Source organism: Brienomyrus brachyistius, chromosome 20, assembly GCF_023856365.1.
Source record: "Brienomyrus brachyistius isolate T26 chromosome 20, BBRACH_0.4, whole genome shotgun sequence".
Lineage (NCBI taxonomy): Eukaryota > Metazoa > Chordata > Actinopteri > Osteoglossiformes > Mormyridae > Brienomyrus > Brienomyrus brachyistius.
The window spans coordinates 19,366,148-19,381,776 of NC_064552.1; the positions used below are offsets into that span (position 1 = coordinate 19,366,148).

At 41.5% G+C, this 15,629-nt stretch overlaps 1 protein-coding gene and 2 non-coding genes across 3 annotated transcripts; 1 reads left to right on the forward strand and 2 right to left on the reverse strand.

Annotated features, from left to right (window-relative positions):
- Window positions 1-499: 499 nt before the first annotated feature.
- Window positions 500-570, reverse strand: trnag-gcc (transfer RNA glycine (anticodon GCC)). Its single transcript has one exon. It is a non-coding gene; the product is annotated as a tRNA-Gly (tRNA).
- Window positions 571-2,775: 2,205 nt separating this feature from the next.
- trnag-gcc (transfer RNA glycine (anticodon GCC)) lies at window positions 2,776-2,846 on the reverse strand. Its single transcript has one exon. It is a non-coding gene; the product is annotated as a tRNA-Gly (tRNA).
- A 7,384-nt stretch (window positions 2,847-10,230) lies between these two features.
- eif4a3 (eukaryotic translation initiation factor 4A3) lies at window positions 10,231-13,873 on the forward strand. The gene is made up of 12 exons (XM_048987934.1): window positions 10,231-10,512; window positions 11,016-11,088; window positions 11,182-11,248; window positions 11,499-11,561; window positions 11,728-11,860; window positions 11,939-12,019; window positions 12,103-12,244; window positions 12,442-12,580; window positions 12,726-12,841; window positions 13,038-13,145; window positions 13,269-13,396; window positions 13,670-13,873. The coding sequence occupies exons 1-12, from the start codon at window positions 10,359-10,361 to the stop codon at window positions 13,684-13,686; spliced, it is 1,221 nt and encodes a 406-aa protein (XP_048843891.1). The 5' UTR covers window positions 10,231-10,358; the 3' UTR covers window positions 13,687-13,873.
- The last annotated feature ends 1,756 nt before the right edge of the window (window positions 13,874-15,629 follow it).

The window sequence follows — 15,629 nt, forward strand, 5'->3', positions numbered from 1 at the left end:
CAATGTTTTTGATCGATAGCGGCGCTTCTTAGTCGCCCGCAGAGCGTGATTGTGTGTATTACAGTGTGCCCTAGATACGATCGACTGGCATCCCTCCATGATGCTCACTTCATGGCGGTATAATGGCATTTTTGTCTAGATAAGAAAATCACGAAGTACTCCAGTCTAGGTTATTTACAAGTGTTTTTCATTTTGATTTATCGACATATGGATATGCCATGTTATTATGGTGTATGTCTCCTGATATCAGCTAAGTAGTGTTTATGTGCAGCAGTGAAGAAAACAATAGTACCGTCAGTACTACACGGGATAATGATTCGGAAAAGTTTTTTTAGAAGCAAACCGAATAATCAAATCTGGCACCTTTACTATGAGACAGTTACAAGGCCACAAACAGGAAAGAGCGACGGTTGGGTTAAACCGGTTCGTGGTGTTGATGGCCTTACTGCAGTGCAAGTATTCGGAGAGAGCACCGACTCCTAATCAACGGGAAAAGGGTTGCATTGGCCGGGAATCGAACCCGGGCCTCCCGCGTGGCAGGCGAGAATTCTACCACTGAACCACCAATGCGAACGATAGGGGGCGTATTTAGCTAAACGCTTCTAAAAAATTCTCCATTCATTCTCTATGGTAGTGCTAAATCACTACGGGTGTAATATATTTTTGGCCACTACGACTTTGTGGCGCTGTTCCGATATTCGAAAGACGCGCAGTCTCTAAAAACTTTTATTCTAGGGACAAAATTCTAAGACCGAACGAGTCACCAGTTTACAGCCATGTCACTTGTTTGATGAGAGATAATGACCGACTTTTGTCTCTCATATATGTTTGCTGTAATTACGTGCTAAATAATGAATTAACATGACCGTTATTTGATCATGTGTGTGGGTGCTGAAAGTAATTTTGTGTCACCAATAAGGTAGCATCACTAACTTGGTAAAATCCGCCAGGCAGACACACGGTCCAGTCATACGCTCTGGAAATGGCCACCCACCTGCCGCAGCCAGGTGCTAGGAGGGCGTCCCCTTGGTCTGCTCCAGCCGCTCGGATAGACACATAGGCATGTGGCTATGGCTTGTGGTAAAAAGACACACGGAATAACGAATGGACATGATCCCCCGTAATCCTTCTGGGGGATATTAATGATAATTAACCAAACTTTGACAAACAAGGGAACACCTGAAAAATCAGTACACTTCTACTGAGTTACTGGCAATATAGTGTAGTAATTTGCTATCTTCAAAGTAGCGGCATTCATCCAATACATTTGGTATAAACTATAAAATCTAATTTTACATTTACAGTTGCAATTAATTTTAAATGCTTTCAAATATTTCATATTTAATGAAATCTTACACTTGATCATTTTGATCATTTACGCAGTACATCAACAGTCCTTTGTAAGGTATTAGATAATTAAGCACACTGACAAACAAGGGAATACCCGAAACAATTAGTAAACTTGTAGCAAGTTACTGGCAATCTGGTAAAGTAATTTATTATGTTCAGAGTAGCAGCATTCATCCAATAAATCTGGTATGAACCTCAAGTATCTGCAATACTTTCCACTCACATATCTCATATTTTATAATACCTCAAGGCGTATTCGAACCGTATCTCTCGTGGATTTTGAACACAGATGAAGCAAAAAAAAACTTCCCTCTGATTGGATGGTTTTCTGTTACAGCTATTCGCAATTAGAGAATAGTTTAGCTAAACGGCCCTAAACCGTTTCCCATTCATTCTCTATGGTAGTGCTAAAGCACTACGGATGTAATATATTTTTGGCCACTACGACATTGCAGCGTTACGCCATTGTGGCGATAGTTTCTAAAGCCGCGCAGTCTCTGGAAGATATATTCTGTGGAAAAAAGGTTAGACGCGTACGTTGTTTGGAATAAATGTGAAACTACGGGATGAATTTACAATTATCTCGTAAGGTATTTTTAAAAGAGCTCACGTTATTGTTCGCTGCTAATTCGCTAGTTTCGCGTGAGTAAACTGCCTGGCTTCTCTCTATCTCTCCCTTGGTGCGGGTTCGATTCCCGGCCAATATATCACTCTTTTTTTGTGGATTAGGAGCCGGTGCTTTTTCATAATGATTTTGTCCATGGTTTTTATTCCCCCAAACTTTACTCATACTAACCAATCAGTGGCAGAGTTTTCAGGTCTGTTAGAAATAACCACGATGTTATGAGAATTCAAACGAGAATTATCATGTTGAAATGAATGGCGATTGGGAAATGACACGGAAAAGTGATACACAGAATGACTTCTCGCGTTTTTGATCGATAGCGGCGCTTCTTAGTCGCCCGCAGAGCGTGATTGTGTGTATTACAGTGTGCCCTAGATACGATCGACTGGCATCCCTCCATGATGCTCACTTCATGGCGGTATAATGGCATTTTTGTCTAGATAAGAAAATCACGAAGTACTCCAGTCTAGGTTATTTACAAGTGTTTTTCATTTTGATTCATCGACATATGGATATGCCATGTTATTATGGTGTATGTCTCCTGATATCAGCTAAGTAGTGTTTATGTGCAGCAGTGAAGAAAACAATAGTACCGTCAGTACTACACGGGATAATGATTCGGAAAAGTTTTTTTAGAAGCAAACCGAATAATCAAATCTGGCACCTTTACTATGAGACAGTTACAAGGCCACAAACAGGAAAGAGCGACGGTTGGGTTAAACCGGTTCGTGGTGTTGATGGCCTTACTGCAGTGCAAGTATTCGGAGAGAGCACCGACTCCTAATCAACGGGAAAAGGGTTGCATTGGCCGGGAATCGAACCCGGGCCTCCCGCGTGGCAGGCGAGAATTCTACCACTGAACCACCAATGCAAGCGATAGAGGGCGTATTTAGCTAAACGCTTCTAAAAAATTCTCCATTCATTCTCTATGGTAGTGCTAAACCACTACGGATGTAATATATTTTCGGCCACTACGACTTTGTGGCGCTGTTCCGATATTCGAAAGACGCGCAGTCTCTAAAAACTTTTATTCTAGGGACAAAATTCTAAGACCGAACGATCTCTCCCCGGACCAAGGGAGAGACAGAGAGAGAAGCCAGGCAGTTTAATCACGCGAAACTAGCGATTTGGCAGCGAACAATAACGTGAGCTCTTTTAAAAACACCTTACAGGATAACTATAAATTCATCCCGTAGTTTCACATTTATGTCAAGCAACGTACGCGTCTAACCTTTTTTCCACAGAATGTATCTTAGAATAAAAGTTTCCAGAGACTGCGCGGCTTTAGAAACTAGCGCCACAATGGCGTAGCGCTGCAATGTCGTAGTGGCCAAAAATATATTACATCCGTAGTGCTTTAGCACTACCATAGAGAATGAATGGGAAACGGTTTAGGGCCGTTTAGCTAAACTATTCTCTAATTGCGAATAGCGGTAACAGAAAACCATCCAATCAGAGGGAAGCTTTTTTTGCTTCATCTGTGTTGTTCAAAATCCACGAGAGATACGGTTCGAATACGCCTTGAGGTATTATAAAATATGAGATATGTGAGTGGAAAGTATTGCAGATACTTGAGGTTCATACCAGATTTATTGGATGAATGCTGCTACTCTGAACATAATAAATTACTACACCAGTTTGCCAGTAACTTGCTACAAGTTTACTATTTTTTTTTCAGGTGTTCCCGTGTTTGTCAAAATGTGCTTAATTATCATTAATATCTTACAAAGGATTGTTGATGTACATTAGTTATCAAATATTTCAAATGTGAGATTTCATTAAATGTGAGATATGTGAAAACATTGAAAATTAATTGCAACTGTAAATTTAAAATTATTTTGTAGTTTATACCAAATGTATTGGATGAATGCTGCTACTTTAAAGATAGCAAATTACTACACTATATTGTATATTAAAACAAGGATAAATATTTACAAAAAGGCATAATGCATTATAGCCATGTGTATTATGCATTATGAATGCACTATAGATAATGCACTATAGAAACCTTCATAATGCATTGTAATGGTCAGTATAAGCATTAAGGATGCTTTGTACTGTATTATAAAGGTATCTACCATTCATAAGGTAGTCATAATGCATAATAAACATGGTAATATGTAATGCCTTTTTATAAATATAGCCCTGTATATAATGCTTTATGAATGCAATATAATGTATTATAAATATATTTTTAAATGACTAAAAGAAAAAAAATGTTATTAAATTATTTATGGTTCCGCCTGTGATGCTATCAATACTCAAGTTCTTCTGGTCAGTGCAGTTTATAATTGGTCAGACAGACAATGATCTACTAAGCCAGCGATGCTCAGGTCACTGATCAACACAAGTTTGTCAGAAACGGACTAATAATATTTTTTAATGTTATGACATGAAAACCATACACACGAATATAAAAACAATCATGTCCCTTCATTATTCCGTGTGTCATTTTACAACAAACCTCAGAAACATAAGCTATGCCAAAAACCTAATGTCAGCATCTTACCAAGTGAGCGATACTAGCCAACTGGTGACACAAAATTACTGTCAGATACATGACAGTAGTTATCATATAACAACATAAAAACTACACACATTGTGAAATAATGTTCATTCATTATCCATCCATCCATTTCCCAAACCGCTTATTCTACTGGGTCGCGGGGGGTCTATCCCGGAAGCAATGGGCACGAGGCAGGGAACAACCCAGGGCACACTCACACACCATTCACTCTCACATACACACCTACGGGCAATTTAGCAACTCCAATTAGCCTCAGCATGTTTTTGGACTGTGGGGGGAAACCGGAGGAAACCCCACGACGACATGGGGAGAACATGCAAACTCCCCACACATGTAACCCAGGTGGAGACTCGAACCTGGGTCCCAGAGGTGTGAAGTAACAGTGCTGACCACTGCACCACCATGCCGCCTCTAATGGAGCTCCTCACATAGCAGTCGGGCTGCTCCTCACGGGGCCCTACTCTTGAACTAAAACTCAATTGATCTTTTCTAACCAGTGAGCTAAACTGGAAAAGAAAATTTTATATACCATCGGACTGCTTGTATATGGCAAACATGGAAAACAGCGCATGGTCCACAGACGGTTCTTATTATTTAGCACGTAATTACAGCAAACATGTACGAGAGACAAAAGTCGTTCAGTTATCTCTCATCAAACAAGTGAAATAGTTGCGAGCGATAATATTCCCATAAGCGATCTGTTATGAGAACATCTGGCGATCCCAAGACAACATGTCTTACCTTTGATAGATGAACACTAAGTGTAAATAACCGAAGCGAGAAGCTGGTGACTCGTCTCTTCTCCACATAAGTTTGTCCCTAGAATACAAGTTTTCAGAAACGCTGCGTCTTTAAAAACTTGCAACAGCGCCACGAGGTCTTAGTGGGCAAAAATATATTACATCTGTAGTGCTTTAGCACTACCATACGGAATGAATGGGGGACTGTTTAGGACCGGTTAGCTAAATGCGCTCCTATTGATTTCAACATGATAATTCTCATTTGAATTCTCATACCATTGTGGTTATTTCTAACAGACCTGTAAACTCTGCCACTGATTGGTTAATTTGGAAGTAAAGTTTGGAAGTTTGGAAATAAAAACCATGGAAAAAAAACATTACGAAAAACCTTAAAGAATGAATGGGGAATTTTTAGAGCCTGATAGCTAAATGCACCTCCCCATTTATTCTTAATGGTAGTGCTAAACCATTACGGATGTAATATATCTTTGCCCACTAAGACCCTGTGGCGCTAGTTTCTAAAGATGCGCAGTCTCCAAAAACGTATATTGTAGGCCAGAGGTCGGCAACCTGAGGCTCACGAGCCACAAGCGGCTCTTTGACCACGTGACTGTGGCTCTTCTAAGAACGACGGGCGCATTCACGTTTTCATGTCTTATCCTATTATAATAATACTTTAGTAAAGATAAATGATTTATTAGTCGGTTAATACTATTATTTTTCCGTTCCATATTTCTTTAGCTATATGTCAATGAGGCGGTCCGTCGCGCGCTTCTGTGATGTCTTAACTGCATCATTTACATCTTCCTCAAAGTCATTCTCTATGACGTTTCTGGGCAAATGGTGCGCTTCCCTGAGTATTCTTTAGTACCTGAGATTGGATGTAGGCTTCAAAGTTTATTGGGACTCCTATCTTGTAAGTACTTGAACTTTTCTTTTTGTGTTAAATGCATATATACCCATATCGCATTTTAAAAATTGTATCTCAAACCCCATTCTCTACCCATTGCTACTTTGTGTAAATCGTGGGTCAGACATTTAGGAAAAAACGTCTCTTTGCTTTAAAAAGGTTTCCGACCCCTGGCTTAGTACAAGATTTGATTGATTATAGTAACTTAATAGATGATAGAGCCTTTATATTATTTCTTAATTTTTCAAAAGCTTTCGACACTATGAAGCACACATTTATTTTTATAGCATTGCATTTCACGACGAACATGTTAAACAAACATTTATTTGGTTTGGGGAGAAATTTCGTAATACTGTACTGTACAGGGCCTATACCAGGGGTCTCAAACTGCCGACCCGCGGGCCATTTACGGCCCTCCCTCCCCCTCCCTCCGGCCCGCAACTGACGTGAAAAATATAACGCAATCCGACCCGCAAAATATTAATTAACAATATTTAATATTGATATTAATTATCATTTTTGTAGTTATTATATAGCAATTTAAACTACTCATTCAATATACAAAAACAACACAAACAAAAACACGGTTAAAAAAATGAATACGGTGATAGCGTAAAAAACCTACGTGTGCCAGCAGACATGCTAAGAAGAGAGCTAGTTTCGGGGCTTTAGCAGTTTATTTTTGTTTGGCTGTGAACGAAAATGTCTTATTCCAAACCGAAAGGGAAAGTGGATGATGAACACAGACAGTTTCAGGAAAGATGGACACTGCAGTATTTTTTTGTGGAGTTTAATGGAAATGCCACCTGTCTAATATGCAAAGAAAAAGTTGCCGTTCTAAAGGAATACAATCTCAAGCGTCATTACTCTACTAAACATGGAGACCAGTATGAGAAGTACCAGGAAGACGAAAGAAAAAAACGAGCCCCCCAGTTGCAGAGAGAGCTAACGTCCCAGCAAACTCTTTTCTACAAAGCCAAAAAGGATGCTGATGCTGCAGTTGAAGCGAGTTATGTGGTGAGTGAGATGATCGCTAAAGCAGGAAAGCCATTCACTGAAGGGCAGTTTATGAAGGACTGTATGTTGAAGGTAGCTGATATTTTATGTAAAAGAAGAACATGTTCAACAATCTCTCTTTATCGGCAAATATAGTGGCATAGCGGATTACTGAATTATCGAGTGACATTTATGATCAGCTACGCGGTAAAAGCGGGGGTTTTCACTGCATACTCTGTGGCGCTTGACGAAAGCACAGACAAAACTGACAATGCTCAGCTAGTTTTCGTCAGGGGTATTAATGAAAAGTTTGAGGTGACAGAAGAATTGCTGAGTTTGTGTCCAATGCACGGCCGGACAACAGCCAAAGATATATTTCAGCATTTGGGCGATGCGATTGAACGCGCTGGTTTACCTTGGAACAGACTAATAGGCATTACTACCGATGGCGCCCCGTCTATGACAGGTAAAAAAAAATGGACTGGTGGCGCTGGTGCAAAAAAAGTTAGAAGAGGAACATGCAGATCCAGCGGTTGTTCTGCACTGCATTATACACCAACAGGCACTGTGCAGCAAATGCTTGAAATATGAACATGTCATGTCTGTTGTCCTAAAATGCATCAATTACATCAGGTCAAGGAGTTTACAGCACCTCCAGTTTCGTGCCTTTTTAGAAGAAATTGAGGCAACATATGGCGATGTACTTTACTTCACTGAGGTGCGCTGGCTCAGCAGGGGAAATGTCTTGAAGAGATTTTTTGAGCTAAGAACAGAGGTGAAGAGATTCATGGAAGATGGCAGAATAGATGTTCCTGAATTTGATGATCCTAAATGGGTCATGGACCTTGCATTCCTAGTGGACATTACACAGGAACTGAACATCCTTAACCTGAAGCTCCAGGGCCCTGGTCAGCTTATCACAGCAGCGTATGAAAGTGTGAAAGTCTTCTCCACAAAATTAAGATTGTGGAAAACTCAGTTTTCTGCAAAAAACCTCAGTCATTTCACAACATGCAGATCTCTTGTGGAGGAGGGCATAGCATTCAATGGTGATGAATATGCATCTGCTGTTGAAAGCCTACTTCAGGAATTTGATAAGCGTTTTGCAGACTTCAAGGCACACCGTGACACTTTCCAGCTGTTTGCAGACCCCTTCCCAGCTGATGTGGAGAGTGTCCCAAATTTGTTGCAAATGGAACTTATTGACTTGCAGTGCAACAGTGAGCTAAAACTAAATTCAGAGAGGCACAGGGAAATGCAGACAAGACTGCACAGTTTTTGAGAGAATTACCTCCACGCTTCCCAGAGCTGTCCAAAGTGTTCAGTGGGTTAATGTGCCTTTTTGGAAGCACATATCTGTGTGAGAAGCTTTTCTCAGCTATGAACTTTAACAAATGCAAGTTCAGGTCCAGGCTTAGTGATGCTCATCTTGAAGCTGTACTAAGGGTTTCAACTGTGAACACCATCAGGGCCAATGTGGCGCAGTTGTGTGAGCGAAAGCGCTGCCAGGTGTCTGGCAAGAAATAGCATAGTTTGCAAATGTATTGCATTTGTTCAGTGTAAGGTTCTTTGTTCAGAATAGTTTTGTTAAGTAAAAGTTAAAATAAAGTAGGTAACTGTTAATTAAAAAGTAAAAAATATATAACATAATACACAGACACTGCTGTTTATATTTTTAAGTATAACAGAAATATGTTAGTAATGTAATGTAAAAGAAAGTTAACAACTCAGCAATTAAAGTAAATTTCCAGAAATGTTGTGCTTGAATGGTAAAATGGCCCTCCTATGAAATATCAGTCACAGCAATGGCCCCCAGCCAATTTGAGTTTGAGATCTCTGGCCTATACAGAGATACAACATAGCTTTGTACTATTTTGTTACTAAAAATGTTACTAAGTGGTAGCTCTCCCAGGATCGAAATTAAAATAAGGATCCCTCTTTTTCACTGTATAGCTGAATCAATATCCATTTTAATGAGAAACTCGGATATCTAAAAACTAAATGTATTTGATTAAATACAATCAAATTTGCAGATGGCACTACTCTTATTCTTAAAAATCATGAACAAATTCTCAAGGTGCTGGATTAAATTGTTTTTTCCCCCTAATGTATCCGGACTACGACGGTCTGAACAAGTGTTACCGGATGGCTTCCTACAGCAGGATGCCGACAGAAGCATAAAATAAAATCTGCTGTCAAGTACCTTGGTATTTATCTTACAAAAGATGCTAATGATAGTGATTGAGAAATTAAGAATTTCATACCTAATATATTTAAAATGTATTTTCTTATACAGTTTTCCTTCTTTTAAATGAAACATCCAAAATGAATAACTACGAGAACTGCACAAAATGTATTAAAAAAAATCTTTAAAAAGGTCACAACGGAAAATGATAAAAGGGAACAATTTACTGGACAACGCCACCTTCCACTCAGACCTCAAAAAAGTCCATTGTGTATGGAAATAAAACAATAATAAAATGGAAATAATAATGCAAATAATAAAAACGGATGTTCAAATACTTTCTCATTAATATTCTGAACTGTTGAACAACAACATAAAATAGAATTGCATTTCCGAAATAACTGATCAAAACATTTTTTTTCTGGATGCCACAAACACGAAATGTTCGCGTTTCATGCACATTAAATGGATGCATAAAACAAAAAGAATTCTGCCGGCTTCATACCTACTTACACACATTCCAGTAACCAAGCTTAAACAGAAACTAGTGGCAGATATATCAAATAAGTGTCGAAAAAAGTTTACTGAGTTTCTAACATACTGTTCCTATGGCAAATTTAAGGCAGATTTTACATAGGTTAAATGTAAATGCATAATACAAATCTAAAGGATTTTGCCACCTTCAAAGCTACTCAGATATATTACAGTAGGAGCAACTGCCAGATGTATCAAATAAGCTTCATGAAAAAGTTTGCTTGGTTTACAACATAGTCTTCCCAACGCGAAATTATTTTATTCCTTTGAAAAATGCTTTGTTATAACCATGACAACGGAAGATTGCATTCAGTAGTCGTTCAATCGCTTCGGAGCCTCGCGTTCTAACGTGACGTCGGCAGCGTCACCTGCCACGTGACAATCGCGACGCAGGCCGTTCATTCCTCTCTAGCTCCAGCATATTGTTGCTTGCTGCGCTTTCGGCTGCTCTAGTTTTTCCCTTCGTGGTTTATATAACATACGTGATAGCCATGGCTGCGGCCCCGGTACCTGTAAGGAAACGGCTCCTCAAAGACGAAGACATGACCAAAGTGGAATTCGAGACAAGCGAAGAGGTCGACGTTACCCCGACGTTTGACACGATGGGCCTGCGAGAGGACCTGCTCCGCGGGATATACGGCTACGGTGAGCGGCGTTAGCTAGGCGCGTTAGCTAGGCCCGTCGCGGGAACCTGGAAGCTTTAGTTATCGGAATATCAGTCACTCCAATTAACTATAGAGCTCGTTGGCTTTGGCTTTGGTTTTAGTTAAAATTCTATCTGAATTAGCACGGATGATGTAATTAGCTACTTGCCTAAAGGGAAAAATGGCGTCCAGCGTGCACCCAATGCGGTTGCCTGACCAATATAGCGAATATAGTTTTCTGTGGCCTTTTTGTAACGTGGGTAGTTTCATTGTGTGTATTCGTACATTGTTCTGACCCCCAAACCCAATTAACTTACGGGTCTTGTAATATGACTAAGAGGCTAATGCTTGCGATCTTCTGTTCCGGCTAGATCGGCCGAAACACTAAACGTTTTCCGGTGCTCGTCGATTCCAGCGAGATTACATGTTTTGAGTTAATGAGGACTGTATGTTTTTCCTGAATCAGCCGTAGTGCGATTTGTCTGAATTCACGATTGTTTCTAGGCTTTGAGAAGCCGTCGGCTATCCAGCAGCGTGCCATCAAACAGATCATCAAAGGCAGAGACGTGATCGCTCAGTAAGTTACTCTACTACATCTTCCATTAAAACATGGTATAACCAGGTTTTACACCTGTGAAATATTTACAGTGCTACCGATTCATCATTGCAGGTCTCAGTCTGGCACAGGAAAGACGGCCACGTTCTGTATTTCGGTGCTTCAGTGCTTGGACATTCAGGTAAGGCGGGTGTATTTATATAGTATATTTAAGAGTCATACTCACAGATAGAAGGCTCTATTGCAGGTATTCATTTGGGTGTATTTCATATCTATTGGATCCTTTTTTCTTTTTTTTAAAGAAAAATCTGTCTTAATTTATGAGTGATTGATTCCATATTAGATTTTTTATGTTGTGAATTTGAGGTTGGGGTTACTTTCTGAACGAAATGTCTCCGTAAGTATATGTACGTTATATACATTTGTCACAGGTCCGTGAAACCCAAGCACTGATTTTGGCACCAACCAGAGAGCTAGCCGGGCAAATCCAGAAGGTATGTCTGTAACTATATCGATAGTTTTGAAATTAGATCCTTTATTAAGTTATGTTAAATACTTTTATGGCTAAGACTAACAATGTCACTGGCAAAAATGCAGTCCTTCATGCCATGGTCATCACACACTAAAGCAGGTGGTTCACTTCCTGATCTCGCTCCTCAGGTGCTTCTGGCCCTTGGTGACTTCATGAATGTACAGTGTCACGCCTGTATCGGTGGCACCAATGTGGGGGAAGACATCAGGAAGCTGGATTACGGACAGCACGTGGTGGCCGGGACCCCGGGCCGTGTGTTCGGTGAGGGGCCTTCCTCTGAGCAGCCAGTAGTGTGACCGTGGGCTCCTTCCATGTGCTGACTCCTGTGTTTCTCCTCAGACATGATCCGCAGGCGCAGTCTGAGGACTCGGGCCATCAAGATGCTCGTTCTTGATGAAGCGGACGAGATGCTGAACAAAGGTACCGCTCTCCGATGGGACCCTGCGCACCACTAGTCCCTGCTGCTCCCTGTCTCTTTCTGAACTTCAACCATCTTCCTACAGGTTTCAAAGAGCAGATCTACGACGTATACCGCTACCTGCCCCCTGCCACGCAGGTGTGCCTCATCAGCGCCACACTGCCCCACGAAATCCTGGAGATGACCAACAAGTTCATGACCGACCCCATCCGCATCCTGGTGAAGCGGTATGTATCCGTCCAGTCGTCAGTCCTCTGTGTCTGTCCACTGTGGTGTCTTGGGGGAGGAAGCCAGTTCATCAGAGCAGTCAGTCTCATTTTAAAGGCTGATCTGGACTGGTAGTGACAGACCACATTATTTATCATCTTAGGCATAGCATGACCTTTGCTCTCCCAGTCTGACGCTCTCACCCTTGTGCCTTCAGTGATGAGTTGACACTGGAAGGGATCAAGCAGTTCTTTGTGGCTGTGGAACGGGAAGAGTGGAAGTTCGACACCCTCTGTGATCTCTACGATACGCTGACCATCACGCAGGCCGTCATCTTCTGCAACACCAAGAGGAAGGTTGGTTTGCGAGGACAGCATTTAAGTGAAATAAGGATTTATATGTGCTGGATTTATAGATCTTGGAAGTGCGGCATTGGCTTTAATTAACCCAGAATAGGGGTTCGAGACCACTGCATCACAAGTGCTTGGCCTTCCTCTGCAGGTGGACTGGCTCACTGAGAAGATGAGAGAGGCCAATTTCACAGTATCGTCCATGCATGGAGACATGCCTCAGAAAGAGAGAGACTCCATCATGAAGGAGTTCAGATCTGGAGCCAGGTGAGTCAGTGAGGGATTTTTGTGATTTTATTGATGTGTGTATCAGTGTAATGGCTTTAAAAAGCAAGATAATTGTTTGACATAAACTTAGAATGTACTCCGTAAATAAATGACAGGACTGGTCTGCATGTTTGCAAAATAACCACCGGGAGGATGACCTCGGTTAACCCCTCATGTGGTTGTCTATCTCCCGCAGCCGTGTCCTCATCTCCACAGACGTGTGGGCCAGAGGTCTGGATGTCCCACAGGTGTCTCTAATCATCAACTACGACCTGCCCAACAACAGAGAGTTGTATATTCACAGGTACCTCATCCCTTGGTTGTTGAGCAGGTCCTGTGTTTGGATGTCTGTATACCTTGTGCGGTTCACGGCGTTCCTTAAGTACGCTGTATTCAGCTGCTCATTCTCTCCCTCCGCTCTCCGCAGAATCGGCCGCTCAGGTCGCTATGGCCGCAAAGGTGTCGCCATTAACTTTGTGAAGAACGATGACATCCGCATCCTCCGTGACATTGAGCAGTACTACTCAACGCAGATCGACGAAATGCCCATGAATGGTAACAAGTCATACTCGCATTCTACGCGATCCGGTCATCTTTCACATGATTCACTAGCCCTTTATGGGTGGATGGGTGGAATACTTGGATATGTATTTGGTATTTTAAAAATTTAACTTGCGAAGTAGAATTTCTGAAGTAATTTTTAATGTCAGTGCCTGCTTGCCAATTGCCAGCAGTTGATGGGTTAGTATGGCAGCCCGGGGATGTTTTACAGTATTTTACAGCCATGAGTCACTGATTACCTGATTTTTTTTTTTTGCCTTCCTTTAGTTGCTGACCTCATCTAGAGGGAAAACGATGGCAGCTGTGAAGATTGATTTTTTTTTTACTGATATTTAACCTTTTCTCCCTTTTAGAAGTCGTTTAATTTGCTTTTTACAAGCTGGTTTTGGGGAACCTCCCTTTTTTGCTGATATAGCATGATGTAATAGCTTAAGTAAATTTTGTAAATAAAATGGTACACACTTCACCTTCTGAATGCTTACTGTGATTTGTTATGCAGTAATAGTGCTCGCAGGGTTACATTTCATTCCATGGAATCCACTTGTGCGTACTCTAACCAATCCCCACGAGGGCGCTATTGCACTGCATGCAGCATACAGGATCATGCAGATCATCAATACGACCCAGCTTTAATGGGTTCAGCACACCTCATAGAATAGTACATCTATATATTTTTCTTTCCAAAGTACTAAATTAACATGTCAGAAGGGAGTACTAGATGTAGGAATGAGTACCAACATCACAGCCATAGCTTAAGCTCGCAGCATTTCCCATTCCAGTCCTTGGGGCCCAAGTACGGTCCACATTTTTGCTCCCTCCCAGCTCCCTGTCAAACAGTCCATGTTTTTTCTTCCTCCCAGTTCCCAGTAGGACTAAAAATGTGGACTGTCTGCAGGTCCCTGAAGACTGGACTAGAGAACACTTGGTTATAGCAAAGAGCTCAGCCCTACCTATCAGGTCTCCACTCTACTCCTTCCCAAACACCAACAGTTGGTCCAGGTGCTCTGCTGAGCTGTATGTAATAGGTATGCAAGGCAGCCAGCGACACTGACCCAAAAGACACCCTAAAGGTCTGAATGGCTTAGGGGGTACAGGTTGGGGCAAGTGTCTTCAGAGTGACCTGCCTACTTGTATTGGAAAAAAGTGACAGATGACTCAGTACAGTAGGGGCTGTGGCAGCACTGTTGACACACTGAAGCGTGTGACTCCAGCAGGTGAGGAGAGTTTTACCAGGTGAAGTAGCATCCCCCCCGAGACCCAACCTGCAGCAGGGTCCAGAAGAGCCGGAAAATGGTGAGCAGGAAGCGGAAGAAAGCAGCAGAGAGCACCATTTTTCCCACGGCCAGAGCTGGTGCTGCTCACAGGAGCCCAGCAGAGCTTGGAGTGGCCGAGGTGGTGTTCCAAGTTTCAGAACCGCCCTGAGAGCCAAAGTCAGCTCCATCTCCAGGCAACAGCAAAGTGGGTGGTTCCAGAACACCCAGCATACTCCAACTGGCCAGGCAAGGGCAACGTATGGAAGCAAAAACCTCCAGTTTCTGCTTATCTAAAGCATTCCCAAAAACGAGTACAGGTTTCCCTTGATTAACGCGACTAATCCCCAAATATCACCGCGTTAATATGAATATATATGAACAATCGAAAAATAATTGCTCCACTGTTAATTATGAGATCAATGAGGTACACGTAACCTACGTAATTTAATTTTCACTTGCCATTGTGGCATCACTCATTCTTAGTTAAGTGAGCAAATACTGAGTTTAGAGAAAACAATCGATTGTCAATAGACTCAATAAACACTTTCAACTCTGACCGTGTGTGTTGACCCAGGAGGTTGGAGTTTGGGGATCGCGTTAATTAAAATTTTTATCCCGTGCATAATGGATGGTTTCAATTAATTTGGCCATATTCATCAAGGGATACCTGTACATTCAAAACAGAATGGAAACTCTCTATAGAGTTTAATAGCCATATATTCAGGTAAAAACTACATATAGATTTTTAAAACCAGTTAGCTAACTTGGACATACATCGGACTGCTAAAAATATTGTACTTGTGTCACACTATAAACAGTTTTTCAGGGTTCATACAGGGATCCGATATGCTGTAGAATACAAGGGGCATCATAGTTGACGGCTCAAAAGTTTTGTGTGGAAATGGTTTGGTCCACTTCGGATTTTGGATATACGATCTACTGTAATTTGCAAACTTTGCGAAGGTACTGTTCGT